Source organism: Ailuropoda melanoleuca, chromosome 3, assembly GCF_002007445.2.
Source record: "Ailuropoda melanoleuca isolate Jingjing chromosome 3, ASM200744v2, whole genome shotgun sequence".
Lineage (NCBI taxonomy): Eukaryota > Metazoa > Chordata > Mammalia > Carnivora > Ursidae > Ailuropoda > Ailuropoda melanoleuca.
In genome coordinates, this window is record NC_048220.1 from 100,636,579 (window position 1) to 100,651,566 (window position 14,988).

Sequence of the window (14,988 nt, forward strand, 5' to 3'; positions counted from 1 at the left end):
TCCCTCCTACATTGTTGGTGGGAATGCAAGTTGGTACAGCCACTCTGGAAAACAGTGTGGAGGTCCCTTAAAAAGTTAAAAATTGAACTACCCTATGACCCAGCCATTGCACTACTGGGTGTTTACCCCAAAGATACAGACGTAGTAAAGAGAAGGGCCATATGCACCCCAATGTTCATAGCTGCATTGTCCACAATAGCCAAATCATGGAAGGAGCCGAGATGCCCTTCAACAGATGACTGGATTAAGAAGCTGTGGTCCATATATACAATGGAATATTACTCAGCTATCAGAAAGAACGAATTCTCAACATTTGCTGCAACATGGACGGCACTGGAGGAGATAATGCTAAGTGAAATAAGTCAAGCAGAGAAAGACAATTATCATATGATTTCTCTCATCTATGGAACATAAGAACTAGGAGGATCGGTAGGGGAAGAAAGGGATAAAGAAAAGGGGGGTAATCAGAGGGGGGAATGAAACATGAGAGACTATGGACTGTGAGAGGCAAACTGAGGACTTCAGAGGGGAGGGGGTGGGGGAATGGGATAGCCTGGTGATGGGTAGTAAGGAGGGCACGTATTGCATGGTGCACTGGGTGTTATACGCAACTAATGAAGCATCAAACTTTACATCGGAATCTGGGGATGTACTGTATGGTGATTAACACAATATAATAAAATAAAATTAAAAAAAAAATACAGATAATATTAATCTAAGGTACAACTAATAACTCAAAATATAATTCAACCAACTTGCCAGGTTGGGAGACACATAGATCGCAGCAATGATTATAAGAGTGATTTCTTAAATGCTTGAAATTGACTATCTCCATTTTTGTGCCTCTTGACTCATCACTTGACTCTCTTTATTATAGCTTTATCCCATGATTCCTTCTAGGATATGATTTCTTCAAGGTGATGGATACATTTATAGTACTTTCGGTACTTTAGTGGCTAACCCAGTGTGTGATGAGTTCCGGTTAAATTTTATAATCACTAACTGATTTGCTCTTTTTGATAATTTTAACATCATGGCTTCCTCCCTTTTACTAGGCACACAAGGAAGTGAACATATTGGCAATTCAGTAGTTGCACCTAGTTAATAGAATTCAGTAGTTTAGATAGCATTCAGATAAAATCATCCACTGCATCAAGTTGCTGAGTTTCATTAACTATGCTCATCAGTGCACACTTATGCAAATAATGCTTTAGGGACCTGTTCACATGACTTTTTGCTTGCATGTGGACGTGAACCAATCCCAGGAAGAGAAAAGGCATTAATAATCCTTCTCGACCAGCAAATCCCACCACTCCACCAACAAAAAGACCAAACAATGCCAAAGAAACAACTGAAAAAAAACACACACTCAAAACCAAAAATTAATTTTGATAATATTGGCTAATAAAAGCAAAATATCTAGAAATCACTTCTATCACGACAAAAACAAAGAATGAGAGTAAAATGTTAGGCAGCGGACTCCGGTTAACAGAAAAGCTTTAGCCCTGGATTTCCTGCATTAAAGTTCTTGCTCCACTATTTCATAAGTATGTGGCTCTGCACACAGCACTTCTCTAAGCCGCAATTCTTTAATCTGTAAAATTGAGGCAACAATAATTGCCAACCCTATGGACCGATGTGTGGATTAAATTAGGTAACAATAATGCATACAAAGCAACAAAGTCCACGGAACAGAGCACATGTGCTCGAGTCATTATTTAACTACCATTTCAGAGCAGAGCTGTTGATACATTGAAGTGATTCTAACCAACCTTGGCTACACCATCCAAATTCTTAATGAAAAACAAAATTCTAGTTCTTTAGTTCTCTGTTTCCAAAGACAGCATTGAAAGCACTTGATAATTAAAAAAGATAGCAATGCTTTCTTGGATTTGTGGAGTACTTAAAGCACCTCCACATTTACTTTCTTGGCGTATTTGCAGCATAATCTAGAACAGTTCATTAACACAGGTTATGACCCTCCTTTTGGCAGGAATAGAAAAAGGCTGAGAGGTCATCACAGTTGCATACAGTACCACAGCAATGATTACGCTCAAGACTTCAGATTTGATTATATCTTACTACCTACATTACCATTCCCTCCCGTGAGGCTCTATAGTCAGCTGATGGCCGACGATAAATTTCCCCCGATTTAGATTCCAGAGAAACCACCATTCCTTTTTCTTATGGCAGTACTTACTGGTCGGGACTGGATTTCTTTGGCGTAGAGAGGTTGCAAGAATTCTGAGTCTCCTTCTAGTTTTAGACCTTTGTCTGTGATTCTCAAATTTCCCATTCCATCCTGAAATAGAAGCACAAAGATAACATAGAAAATGCAATTAGCCAATATTTCGAAAAACCTCAGGCTTTCAAAAATTGAAACAAAGTTATTGCCTTTTTTTTTTTTTGGAGAGAGGGAATGAGGGGGGTGTCCAATAAAATACTAGGAGGTATTGTTCAATGCAATTATGCATATTACTCTTTTTGCTCACTTATTCTGAGAAAATTCTATTCCAAGCAATTTGTAATACCCCCTAGTCATTCACTAGCAGAGATGAAGAGGGCCCTTTTGCTAGGTGTTGTGGACAGAATGGAGGCAGGAGGTAAGGGGGAAAACGATAAAAGCATAATTCCCCAGGTTAAAGTACATGGTCCAGTTTCCAAAACTTGGTGCAAAAATTGCAAATTGGCAGTCTGTTGGTTGAGTCCAGTTTTTGGACACAGTATGTTTTGCTCACAAAATATTCAAGAGGTCAAATTAGTTGCTGACATTTTTACTGATATTCTATTATGGAAATATTAAAATATACACAAAAATAGAAAGGATAAATAACAAACACCTGTGTACTGTCATTTGTCTTCAACAATGATCCATTTATGGCTATTGTTACCTGCTATACCCACCTCACCCACCTCATTTGGTTAAATATAACCATAATACCATCACCACCGCTACCATCACAAAAAAATAATAAAATCATTAATATCATCTAATACCCTGAGTCAATGTTCAAATTTCATTCATTTTTATTTTCTCTCCTTAGATTTGCTTCCTTGAATCAAGTTCCCCACTACAACTGGTTGATACATGAAATAATAGGTCATCTCCTAAAAATCTCCTATGTCAGTCCGGTTCTCTCTCACAGATCCACATACATATGCATCCTTTATCTGATGAACAGAACATGTCATTTTTCTAATAGCCCTGCCCAGTGTTTACATGTGGTTGAACATTCCCATCATTTCATACAATGTGTTCTTCTGTCCCCTATACTTCTTGTAAGCTGGTAGTTAGATCAAGAGGCTTGATGAGATTTAGGCTCTGCTTCCTAGGAAGAACACATTCCAGGAAATGGAATATGTTACTATTCTATTGCTACCATCACAAATAACCACAAACTCCATGGCCTAAAACAAATGTGTCATGTCACAAGTCTGTGTAATTTCGACCCAGGGCTCAGAGGGCAAAAGTCAAGGTGCCAGCAGGACTGCTGCACTCCCTTCTGGACGTTCAAAGGGAGAACCCATTTCTTGACTTTTTCTAGCTTCTTGAGCCTGCCCATGTTCCTGGGCTTGCGGCCTCTCTCATCTTCAAAGTCCACAATGACTGGTTGAAACTACCTCATGTCTCTTCCACCTCCCTCTTCCGCTTTTAAAGACCCTAGTAATTTCATCAGGCACACCTGGATAATCCAGGATAATCTTTCCATTTTAAACACCTGATAGGCAATCATAATTCTATCCATTACGTAAATTCTCTTTTGCCATGTAATGTGACATATTCAGGGATTCTGATATAAGGACATTGACATCTTCAAGGTAGATGGCATTTTTCTGTCTACTACATACTCTATCAGGAGGCATACAATGTCTTCTGCTGTGATGTCATTGGTGATCTTCGCCTAGAAGATCTATTATTTCACTACAGGTTTCAAATTGGTGAAAAAAACCAATTCTATTATTTCTTAATTTATTAGCTGGGATATTCTATCAAGAGAAATCACATTTCATCAACTATTTACCCTAAATTATAGTTTATAAAAACGTGAAAGGTGCTTGATTTTTCCTCCTTTATTTATTGATTCTCAAAATACTGGTTACCTAGTATCCTCCAAAGATAATCATTTAGGTATTTAGGTTTCTTTTCTTTTCTTTTCTTTTCTTTCTTTCTTTCTTTCTTTCTTTCTTTCTTTCTTTCTTTCTTTCTTTCTTTCTTTTTCTTTCATTCATTCATTCATTCATTCCAGACATTTTTTATTTTTTTTGATTCCAGTGCAGTTTTTCTTGATATTAAAGTTCTAATTTTCCTACCCTTGCTCAGTGGGAACCTCTTCAAGTTGGACCCTAAGTCCTTTTAACATGATCCAGCAGTCTTTGATGGCCCTTTTGCTTCTGGTATGACAACACGATCCAGGATTATTGCACACATGTCCTGTCCCAGGCCTGGAATCAGCCATTACTAGTCAGAATATTTCGTTCATTTTTGTGGCAACTAGTGTTTAGACACCACAGACTGACAGCTTTGGGTGCTCATTGCTACTGGAGTGACCCTTGTTTCTATGGACAGAGCTTGGAAATAAGTTCTGTATTTTTAAAATAGAATACACCATGAATTCCCATTAGACTTCTTTTTTTTTTTAAAGCTTTTATTTATTTCTGAGGAGGGGGCACAAAGGGAAGTGAGAGGGAGAAGCAGACTCCCCGCTGAGCAGGGAGCCTGATGCAGGGCTCAATCCCAGGACCCCAGGATCATGAGCTGAGCCGAAGGCACACACTTAACTGACTGAGCCACCCAGGCACCCATCCCATTAGACTTCAATTCAAACTGAGGACACGAATGTTTTCATTTTATCTCATGGATCTTACAGTGTTACTACCTTTCCTGAATACCAAAAATCTGTGTTCTCAACACCAAAATGATTACTCATTTGATTTAACCCACAATACACAGAGCCACTACTATTCTAACTTTATGATTAAGAAAAACAATTTAAAATTTGTCTTAAAAAGCTTTAGAGTGCATCCTTCTAGGCAGGTAAAGGAAATGACTGGATCTCAAAGCACTTGAACTAATTCCATTCTATATGCTTATGCCACCAACCTGCTGTCGAGTCAAGTTTACTTGTTTCATTCCTCCCCACCTCTTACTTTTTCATGACAGCTTTTTTAATGTTTAATTTTGTGTTATAGTTTTGTGAACTATTTAGGGGGCAACAAAGTCAAATCTACAAAACAAGATACATTCAAAGAGGTCTAGTTTCTATACATGTTCATCTACCATGTTTCCTCTTCTCCAAATAAGTGTGGGCATGTATCTGTATCAGTCAGGGTTCTCCAGGGAAGCAGAACAGGTTGTGTGTGTGTGTGCGCACATACACACACACACACACACACACATTTTGAGAAACTGGCTTCAGCAACTGTGGAGGCTGATAAGTTTCAAGATCTGCAATTAGCAAGCTAGAGACCCATCTTAATAAAACAAATCATATATATACATATATATGTGTGTTTATGTGTGTGTGTGTATATACACACACATATATAAATGCATACACACATACACACACAATTTTCACCAATTTATTTCTACATTTCCCCAAACGCATTGTCAGATGAAAAAAAAAAAAAGCCCAACATACACACAAAGACAAAATTCCTTAAAAGATCATTGACCACTGGATGGAGAAAGAGAGTTGCAAGGTTGTTGTGCAATGTGTCCTTGTCCACACAGACATGGTTCTGTTGTGTAATTTTATGCACTGTACACAATCTTACTTTGGTGGGCTCTTGAAGAAATGGGTTTGAGGCAGAGGCTTTGGGGTGGATCCCAAGAAGGAAAATGTTACTATAATTATGCTAAATGCTAAAATATCCTAAAGAGCTCACTTTAAAGCACTTTAAATATCTCCTTCTTTTCCATACGGTAACTTTATTCATCATATTGTGCACCTAAACCTAATATAACGTTATATGTTAACTAACTGGAATTAAGATTATAAAAAAGATAAATAAAAATCTCTTATCATAAAAAAAAAGAAAATTGGAAGATTTGAATGAAAATTCCTGGTGTTCAGCTTCTTGTGAAACGGGAAGCCCCGAGAAATCTGAGCCTGCTTCTCGCGTGGCCACCACTGGCTGGAGGTGAACAGCTGCTCCCCTTGGCAACTCTACGAACCATATGCTCTCCACTTCGCCAGTTCCCACCCAGCCTATTTCACGAAGTTACGTTTTTGTAGACCCGTGAAGTTTCTCACTGGAGTCTCCCATTTCTTCTCTCTGGCACTGCCATGTGCTCTGTACATCAATACATTCAGGACACACACCACACTGGGGGTACCACGTGGGAAATGGGCACTTTTCCCCAACCCTCCTACATCACAGCACTTCAGCCTGTGCAGGAGAACACAGTTTTCAGGTCAATATTGTCCTTTCATAGATAGCATGCCATCTGTCTATTTCTATTTTTGGTCCTTGTGGGGACAGCTCTGCCAAAAGGGCCCCAGCCTGGGCATTCAAACCCAGTGTGAGAGGCATCGGGCTGGAGAGTATGCTCATGTAACACTAGCAGCAGGGACAGTCTGCCACAAAAGGAAAAAAGGAAGAGCAAATATCCACCCAACCATCCCCTCTACCCCTGCTCCACAAAGGATAAGTCCATTATCTTGCTGTGGATCATTCTTGATGATTTCTGTTAGTTGGAGAAGCAGAACTTTTCGTAGAAACACATACTAAACCTTTTCATAGAAACATATCTGTAAACTGACGGATCTGGTTTGCTTGTGTGATATGTGTTTATAAAAAAAATAAGAGGTGCTAAACATTCTCACATGGAAGATTATATTTGGGGTAATTAGCAAGCCTATTTCAAATAAACTATATGCCCTCCCCTCCTGTAGTATACAGATCCACTATCCTTAACATTTATTGATGGCTTACTAGGTGCTCTTTACCATACTCTGTGCTTTCCATGCTTTTATTCATCTTCTTAGTTGTTACTGAAAACTACCATGTTACTTCTTGAATGTAATCATAACAAAATAATCATATAAATGTTAAATTATTTGGCTATAGAGTTATCACCATGCCAGTTATGAGAAAAAAATTAAAACATGAGAACTACCTAAAAGTTTCATGTTAAAATAACTGAATCCTATATAACAGAACATGATGTAGGTCCTACAAAGGAATATTTAAGAACATAGGCCAATGTGCATAGTCCATTATTAATGCAATAATTAATGAAGAAACATATATGTACATTTTATGCTGTTTTTTAAAGAGATGTTATTTATTTATTTATTTAATTTATTTACTTAGAAAGCATGGGTGGGAGGAGGGGCAGAGGGATGGGGAGAGAGAGAATCTCAAGCAGACTCTGTACTAAATGTGGAACCCAATGCTGGGCTCAGTCTCATGACCCGGAGATCACAACTGAAGCCAAAATCAAGAATCTGATGCCCAACGGACTGAGCCACGCAGGCATTTGATTTTTAAGCCATTTGTATGTAACTATATATAAATGTTCATATACATGCATACATATAATCATACATGCACATAAAAATTCTGGGAGAAATTTCATAGGGGGAAAATTCTCGAAAGAAATACACTTAAATGTTGATATTGAAAATCTTCGCATGCTTAAGATATGAGTGCTTTTTATTTTCTTTGTTTTGCTTATCTGTCTGTACTTATCATTCTCTGTAAACAGCAATCGTAATTTAAAAACTTGTTATAAAATATTAAGTTCTCACTGATTTATTTTAAAAAGCAACATTTGTCAAGAATTTATGTCATATACTAAATGCTATACACATACTGTCTCATGCCATCTTCTCAAAGATCCTATGAGATAGCCTTTACGTTCCCTACTTCCCAAGTGAGAAAATTTATTGGTAAGTAATTTGCTCATAATTGCATAACTAGTTAATGACAGGATCAGGAATTTGAACCCAAGTCTTTCCAATTCAGGCTACATGCTCTTACTCTTATTTTATCCTAATGTAATGTACGTAAAAGTCATCTACGTAAGGTATCTGCTGGGACTCGTAGGACCACTTTGATTTTCACTTGTCTGGTGACAACACTCAATGACAGTAGAGAGGGTCATCTCCAACCATAAGAATAATGCCCTCTGTTCCTATGGTCAAACACTTCTATTGCAACTTTCCAGGGTCCAGAGTTTCTTTATTACAACCCGACTGCTTCCCATGCCACAGAACATAAGCAAAATGAATCCTCTGCTATTTCTGGAAAGATTACTGCATATGTAATCACATGCTGCAAGCCATGGAGAGTCAGAAAAAAAGAAGGCCCTCCCCGTGCTGTCCTCTGAGACACTTTACAGCACAGATGGCACACAGCCAGAGAATAGTGAAGGAGAAACCAAAGAATCAATGTTTGAGAAATGCTCCTATAATCCAACAGGCCATGGACTCCTTTACTTAAATACCTCTTTTGGTAGGAAACCACGAACTTGCCAAATCTCTACCACTTCATTCACTTATAGGTTCTTCCTATGCTTGGGAACCATCACCTCATTTCTCCAGTCCCCTTCCCACTCCTTAGGTCTGCCCAGGGGTATTGGTGGGAAAGGTCTATCCAATAGTATGAATTTATGTCAGTGGCCTCTATTTCCTAAATATATTACAAAGCAGACTAGAGTGGCCAACTGCATATGTTCCCACATTAGAGTCTCCTTTCTGGCTCCAGAACAATCAGACTGGATTAGATACACATCAGAACAATTTGAGAATCACCTCATTTAAAACCATTTCACCTTTCACTGCAGACATAAGAAGCTATCAGTATTATTAAGATAGGACTTTTAGGTCAGATTTAGAGCAAAATTCCCCTCCCAGTAAGATGCAAAAGAGACATTTAGAAGATTCACAATCATTCCCAAAGTAATTAGGAGGAAAGAGACCTTTTCCCCCCTTCCTTGTTCAAATGGTAAAACTCCGATATTCTTAAAGGCAAGCATAAAAATTCCAGCAGCCAGAAAGTTGGGCTTAACAGAGCCAGCGCTGTCCAGTCGGTGGTCCTAAAGTCTATAAAGTACACTCAAAACGAAAGTGAGAGGTCAGGATCCCACTGCCATCCCCGTGAAGGCAGGGCCTCGGCTGTCCTACACACTGCAGTACACCAGGACCGACCCACAAGCCTGACACATGGGAGTTTTCACAAATACATGAGGGAATCTCAGTATTTTCCCAGTCCAATGCAGAGTGGACTCCCTGTAAGGTGTTTTGAAAGAGAGAGGGCCCTGGTCGGGGGCGCGGCAGGGGCGGGGATGCAGTATGGGAGCAAGGTGGGTAGAATCTGGAGTCTTCCTTTGGGCTAGTCCAAGGATGATGCCATTTGCTTTTTATTTTTTATCTGGTCCACACCGTCTGGTTGGTTGGTTTCAAATGGACAGTTTTTGACAAAATGAGTACAGAATAAATAAAGAGGTTTCAGAGTGGCAGGACAATGGATTGAAATATTAATTTGTTTCTTTCTTCCTATCTCAAGCTGGCCCCTGGCCCCTTTTCATCACCATTTCAAATAGGCTCCTAGGCTTTGTAATTATGAGGCTTAGAGATTTTGAGAGCAAAGAAGCAAAGGCAGACTGACAGCAGTGGGTTTCTTTTGTAAAAGGTAACTCTCACTGTATGGACAGTGCCAGGTGAGTTAGGAAGGGAGGCTAGAAGGAGAGGCGAGGTTTACCAACTGGGGGGTGGAAAAGAGACTTGTGAATCCCATGAATTCCAGAGACCACTGTCCTGCCAGCGTCCCCAGGAAGGGTTAGGACTTCAGAGGGAAATGGCTGTGGGGCTCCAGCTTCCCCAAAGTCTCCCCTCCACAGGAATGGCAGACAGGTCCCTTTCCCAGACCTCAGTGGACCACGTGCTTGAGGCCACAGTTCTCTCAGCCACCGCCAATGAAAGATAGTGACCGGCGCCCCCCACCCGAGCCCTTCCCACTGGTGCTGGCAAAACACTGGGATATCCAAAAATCCTGAGATGTAAAATGCCCTCCTGGCCTTTTGGGGGGTGGGGTGGGGGCTGGGAATCGGTATTATGCTGATTTAAAGAAAGTAGTATTTCTTGCTCCTCTGATTTGCTTCGCATTAGCATCAAACGGGTTTTTAATCCCTTCAGCCCACTTCCGAGCCAGTAATGCCAAGTCTTACTTTAGTACACAAGTGGCGAGCCCTTCTCTTGACGGGCAGTTTTAATGGCAGGCATTGCTTGGTTTGGATGAAAGAATGAATCGATTTTGTCCATGCAGACTGTTTGAGAATGTAAGCTTCGTGAAGGGTGGGAGTTTTGCTCACTGCTGTCTCAATTCTTAAAACAGCGCTTGGCGCACAGTAGGGACTGAGCAAGTATTTTTAAATGACAGAATTTCTTCATTCTAAATGCTGTGTTTTCAAGGGTACTGAGGGGACTGTAAGATGTTAGAACCCAGGTTTATCCCTCGAGCGGATCATGATATACCAGAACATGCATTCGCATGGTAACAGTCCCCAGTGGGTGAAGACTAGTGATTGGGGGCGGGGGGACTGGGAAAAATCTTACTCTTTTACGTATAAAGCAACAATAAGGCCTCGGCATAGAGTGTATACACAGTATATCTGTAGTATTAAACTTTCATGAGGGGGTGAACAATTAGGAAAAAAATCTGTCTAAAAATGCTCTTGGGGGAGGGGAGGCAATAAAAAAAAAAAAAGAGGTTGAGAAACACTGCATCAGAGTGTCGGAGATTCTGAGACCGCTCTAGCTTCCCTCCCTTTGATCTACACATGGTCACTTCTGCCGTTCACGTATTGAACCGTCTTCTCCGGAGCTCCTCAGCCTGTATGGTGTGGCAGCACAGAGCAGCACAGGTAAAGAGCAAATTCCTTAATGTGATAGTTGACATCATCTTCATCTGACACCCGCAGACTTCTCCAGACTCGTCTCCTTCGCCCTGGCACAAAACATGCGAGCGATTGCTCCAAACTCGTTCCCTTACCAAGCCTTTGCAAATGTCCTTCCCTCGACGGGTCGTGCTGTTTCTAACCCTTCTGTCCTCCTCTCCAGTCCTTTGGTTGTGGTTAGAGGTCTTTTCTGGGTCTGGGTCCCCAGAGGTCTCCTTACACCCTGTGTGCATCTCTATTTCAGCATTTATCACAAGGCACCGCAGTGATTCACTCACATTCATGCCCTTCCTTGTTAGATTTCAAATTCTTTGAAATGAGAAACAGTGTGTCACTCATGATTCAATCCTTATGGCCCAGTATACTGTATCTTTTTTTTTTTCTTTTCTTAGGGTGAGGGGGAAGGGGCAGAGGGGCAGGGAGAGAGAGAATCTTAAGCAGGCATGCTCAGTGAGGAGCCCAACACGGGGCTCCATCTCACGAGCCCGAGATCATGATGTGAGCCAAAATCAAGAGTCAGATGCTTAACTGACTGAGCCACCCAGGCGCCCGCACTGCATCTAAATATATGACTGCAAGAGCCAAAAAGAAACAGGCTGAACTGGAGATGGTTCAGAAAGCATGCATTCATACAAATATAAAACAGTAACATCAACGCTACCGCCCTCGTACGCATTAGACAAAGCACTTCACTGCCATTACGTCCATTAATCCACATTGTTAGCCCGTTTCACAGCTGAGAAAACTGTTGCTCCAACATCCTGACACATCAACTCCAAAAAAAAGTCCTTCAGCACCATGCTCCCCGTGGCACTGCTAAGCTCTAACCGTGTACCCAGCCCCGTGCTACATGCCAAGTGAGGAGGCATGAAGTCAGAGACTCTCTTCTTCTAGGTGCTCCTAGGCTAATGGGGAAAATGCATGAGTAACACCCACGATGGCAGGGATGTGGATGTACAGGAACTCACACACCACTAGTGGGAACACAGCGTAGGGCAGAACTTCGCAAGAAGGCTTGACTGTTAAAAAGTTAAATCTAGAGTTACCATTTGACCCAGGAATTCCACTCTTAGCTACTTGCCGAAGATAAATAAAAAGACTTGCATGTTCACCCAAAGACTTCCATGTAAATGTCCACTGGAGTAAAATTCACAATCACCAAAGAGTGGAAATAAATCACATGTCTATTAACCGATGAACAGATAAATAAAATACTCTGTATCTGTGCAATGGAACACTATGCAGCAATAAAAAGGATTAAATGCTGGCACACATTACAATATGGACAAACCTCAAAAGTATGATGCTAAGTGAAAGCAGCCAGACACAAACACCACAAATGGTATGCCCGTGTGTCTATGTAACGTCCGGTAAGGCAAACCGATGCAGGGTGTAGATGAATGGCTGTCGGGGACCGGCAGTGAGGAGGGACTAGAAATAGGCTCCACTAATCTACTGAGGTGACAGAAATGCTCCAAAATTGGACTGTGGTCATAGCTGCACAACTCAGTAAATTTACTACAAATTACTGAAATGTAGATTTAAAAGAGTGAAACTTACAGTATGCAAATATAACAAGGATGTTTAAAAAAAAAAGGAGTAAGAGACATATAACAATGTTCATCGAAAAGAGGAATACAGTTCTGGAGACACATGGTATTACGTGCTTTGGAATTCCCAAAATCAGCACAGAGAAACAGCTCAGAGATGTGTGCCAGGGGAAGCAGCAGGTTAGAGAGAGTTCCAGAAAGAGACAACCCGATCATTTGTCTACAACTGGTAAGGAGTTACTAAAGATACAGCTTGGCAAGTGCTGGTCATCAAGGACCGAGCACAGGGAAGGCAGAGGAGAACGAAGGAAGGCAGAGCTGAATGAAACACAGGACCTGTTTCCGTGGTCAAGGCCATTACACTGTGGGCTAGCCTATGGTGGTTGCTAGTGATCTTCTTTCTCAGGGAGCATTAAAAGTGGGACCATCATAGTGCTGGATTGATTAACACAGCAGTGAGAGAGGACCTGATGACCTCTCAGTGTCTAGGTCACAGCTTCTGATCGTTTGGGTCAGATGCTAATACAATTTCAACTTCATCCATATTCCTTTTCTTTTGCCACTGATATCAATTTATCATATAGTTTTTTCTTTCTCTCCTTATTACTGCCAAGTCACCATAAAGCTAGGAGTTCATGGATTGTTTAGAACAGTGGGGGGGTGTGTGTGTGCACACGTGTATGAGAGAGAGACAGAAAGAGAAAGAGGGTAGGGGAAGGAGGGGGAGAAAGAGAGACGGGGGAGAGAGAAGAAGGAGGAACAAGGGGAGAGAAGAAGAGAGAGAGGAGGCAGGGAGAGAGAAGGGGGATATAAGACATACATAGCTGTCAAATTGCATTGGTGCCTCGGTGGGTAAGAATTGTGACCTCTCACATTTTATAACATCTCATAAAGTTTCTTTTAATGATTTATAGATCCAAGGCCATGGTATTTCCTGGCTGTGAGTAGTAATAATATGGCTGGACATTCTTTGCTTTATACTTCTCCTGGGGGTTCAGGAGCCAAAAAGGGGGTTCCTCCCACACACATACACATGGGGAATAAGGCTAATTCTCTTTATTTTCAAATTACTTTATTCCTACTTGTCCCTTAGGACATAGCTACCAGTTTCTTTGGGAAAACTTCCTGGATTCTCTTTAATTCTTTAGAAACAAGTTTTCCTCAGTAACTGGAACACACAGACACAGACACACACGGCATTTCCTTAGAGAGCTAAGAGTATGAGTTCTGCAGTCAGATCACATTGGTTAATTGTCAGTTCTACCACTTAACTTACTAGTGGCCTTTCTACTTCTCACTCTTCCTTAGGAAGCCAAGATAATGAGATCTTCTAAACCGAGGATTAAATCAGACAGTCCAGGTGTATCAGGAGAGGTGAGGTTATACAATGGTGAAGACAACAAAATTCTCAGCGGCTTCAAACAACGAAGATTCATTTCTCACCCAAGCTATGAGTCCACGGAGGCATAACGGCGAAGTCAGCCAGGGATATCAGATGATGGAGCAGCCACGATCTTCAAATTGTACTGCCCTCTGGGAACATGCAGGATTGTATTTCCCTGCCAACTTATGATGGTCTGGCCGTGAGATTTGTTGTAGCTCGTGAAATGGGAGCATAAGTGAATTCGGAGCAGATCCTAGAACAGCTAGGGCATGCCTGACCATGCTTTATTCCCCCCCCCCTCCCGCCCCAGATTGAAAGCTTCTGGCAGGCAAGGGCAGTATTTCAGCTGTCTTTTTACCCTAGTCACCTGTCATAACCCGTACACAGAGAAGATAGACAGTAAATTTTGACCACATAGAACCGTGACTAGAGCTCCCAAAGGAAGTCAGGTCTGGCTAAACAGTCGATGAGCTCTCACTAGGTACCAGCTCCCCAGACCAGTACTGTGCTTGCTGGACGTCTGGGAAAACAGCTACATCACCATGGGGGCTGTTGTGCACCCCTAGATGTTAATTAATGAGTATTCTTCAAGAATGTGAGCAAGGAAATGTAAGCACATCTGAAGGCATCATTAAGGTTGAAGCCCTTGAGCGCTGGCCTTGACCCTTCTGCTAGCTCTCAAGGCCAACGCGGCTAAGTGGAGCCAGTCTGAACCTGTTTCCTCCTCTCTCAGGTTGGGCAGGTGGACAACATCAACATTACAATCTCCTCCACTTAACGAAGTCCTGTATTATGATGCCCAGGACAGGGCAAGCTCTCTGGGCAACAACCGATCACAGCTATCACTGGGCATTGGGGTGCACGACCCCGAGGGGCCGCAATGAGGGCATCTCACATGGCTTGAAGTTCTACCAAGGAAATGCTTGCGAAAACTCTTACAAATTCCTCCACCCAGATTTGGAGCTGGATTTAGGAACGAAAACTACTGCCAGCACATTGTTCTGAAACAGAAACTTGTGAGCAACCTTTCAAAAGAGACCTCGGCGGAGAATTTATCGATTGTTTGAAGGGAAGAAAATGAGAGATGGATAATAAAGCCCGAGTTGCTACAGCCCGTGTCCCAGGTGAAATATGCGAGCTTATGAATC

At 41.5% G+C, this 14,988-nt stretch overlaps 1 protein-coding gene across 3 annotated transcripts in view; it reads right to left on the minus strand.

Moving 5' to 3' along the window:
• SGCD (sarcoglycan delta) overlaps positions 1 to 14,988 on the minus strand; it is a 941,028-nt gene that overhangs the window by 222,085 nt on the left and 703,955 nt on the right. For all 3 annotated transcript variants that reach the window (XM_011219187.3, XM_034656815.1, XM_002912498.4), the window contains one exon: positions 2,201 to 2,302. In XM_011219187.3, the coding sequence (XP_011217489.1) occupies positions 2,201 to 2,302 (102 nt within the window). The remainder of the gene's footprint in view (positions 1 to 2,200; positions 2,303 to 14,988) is intronic.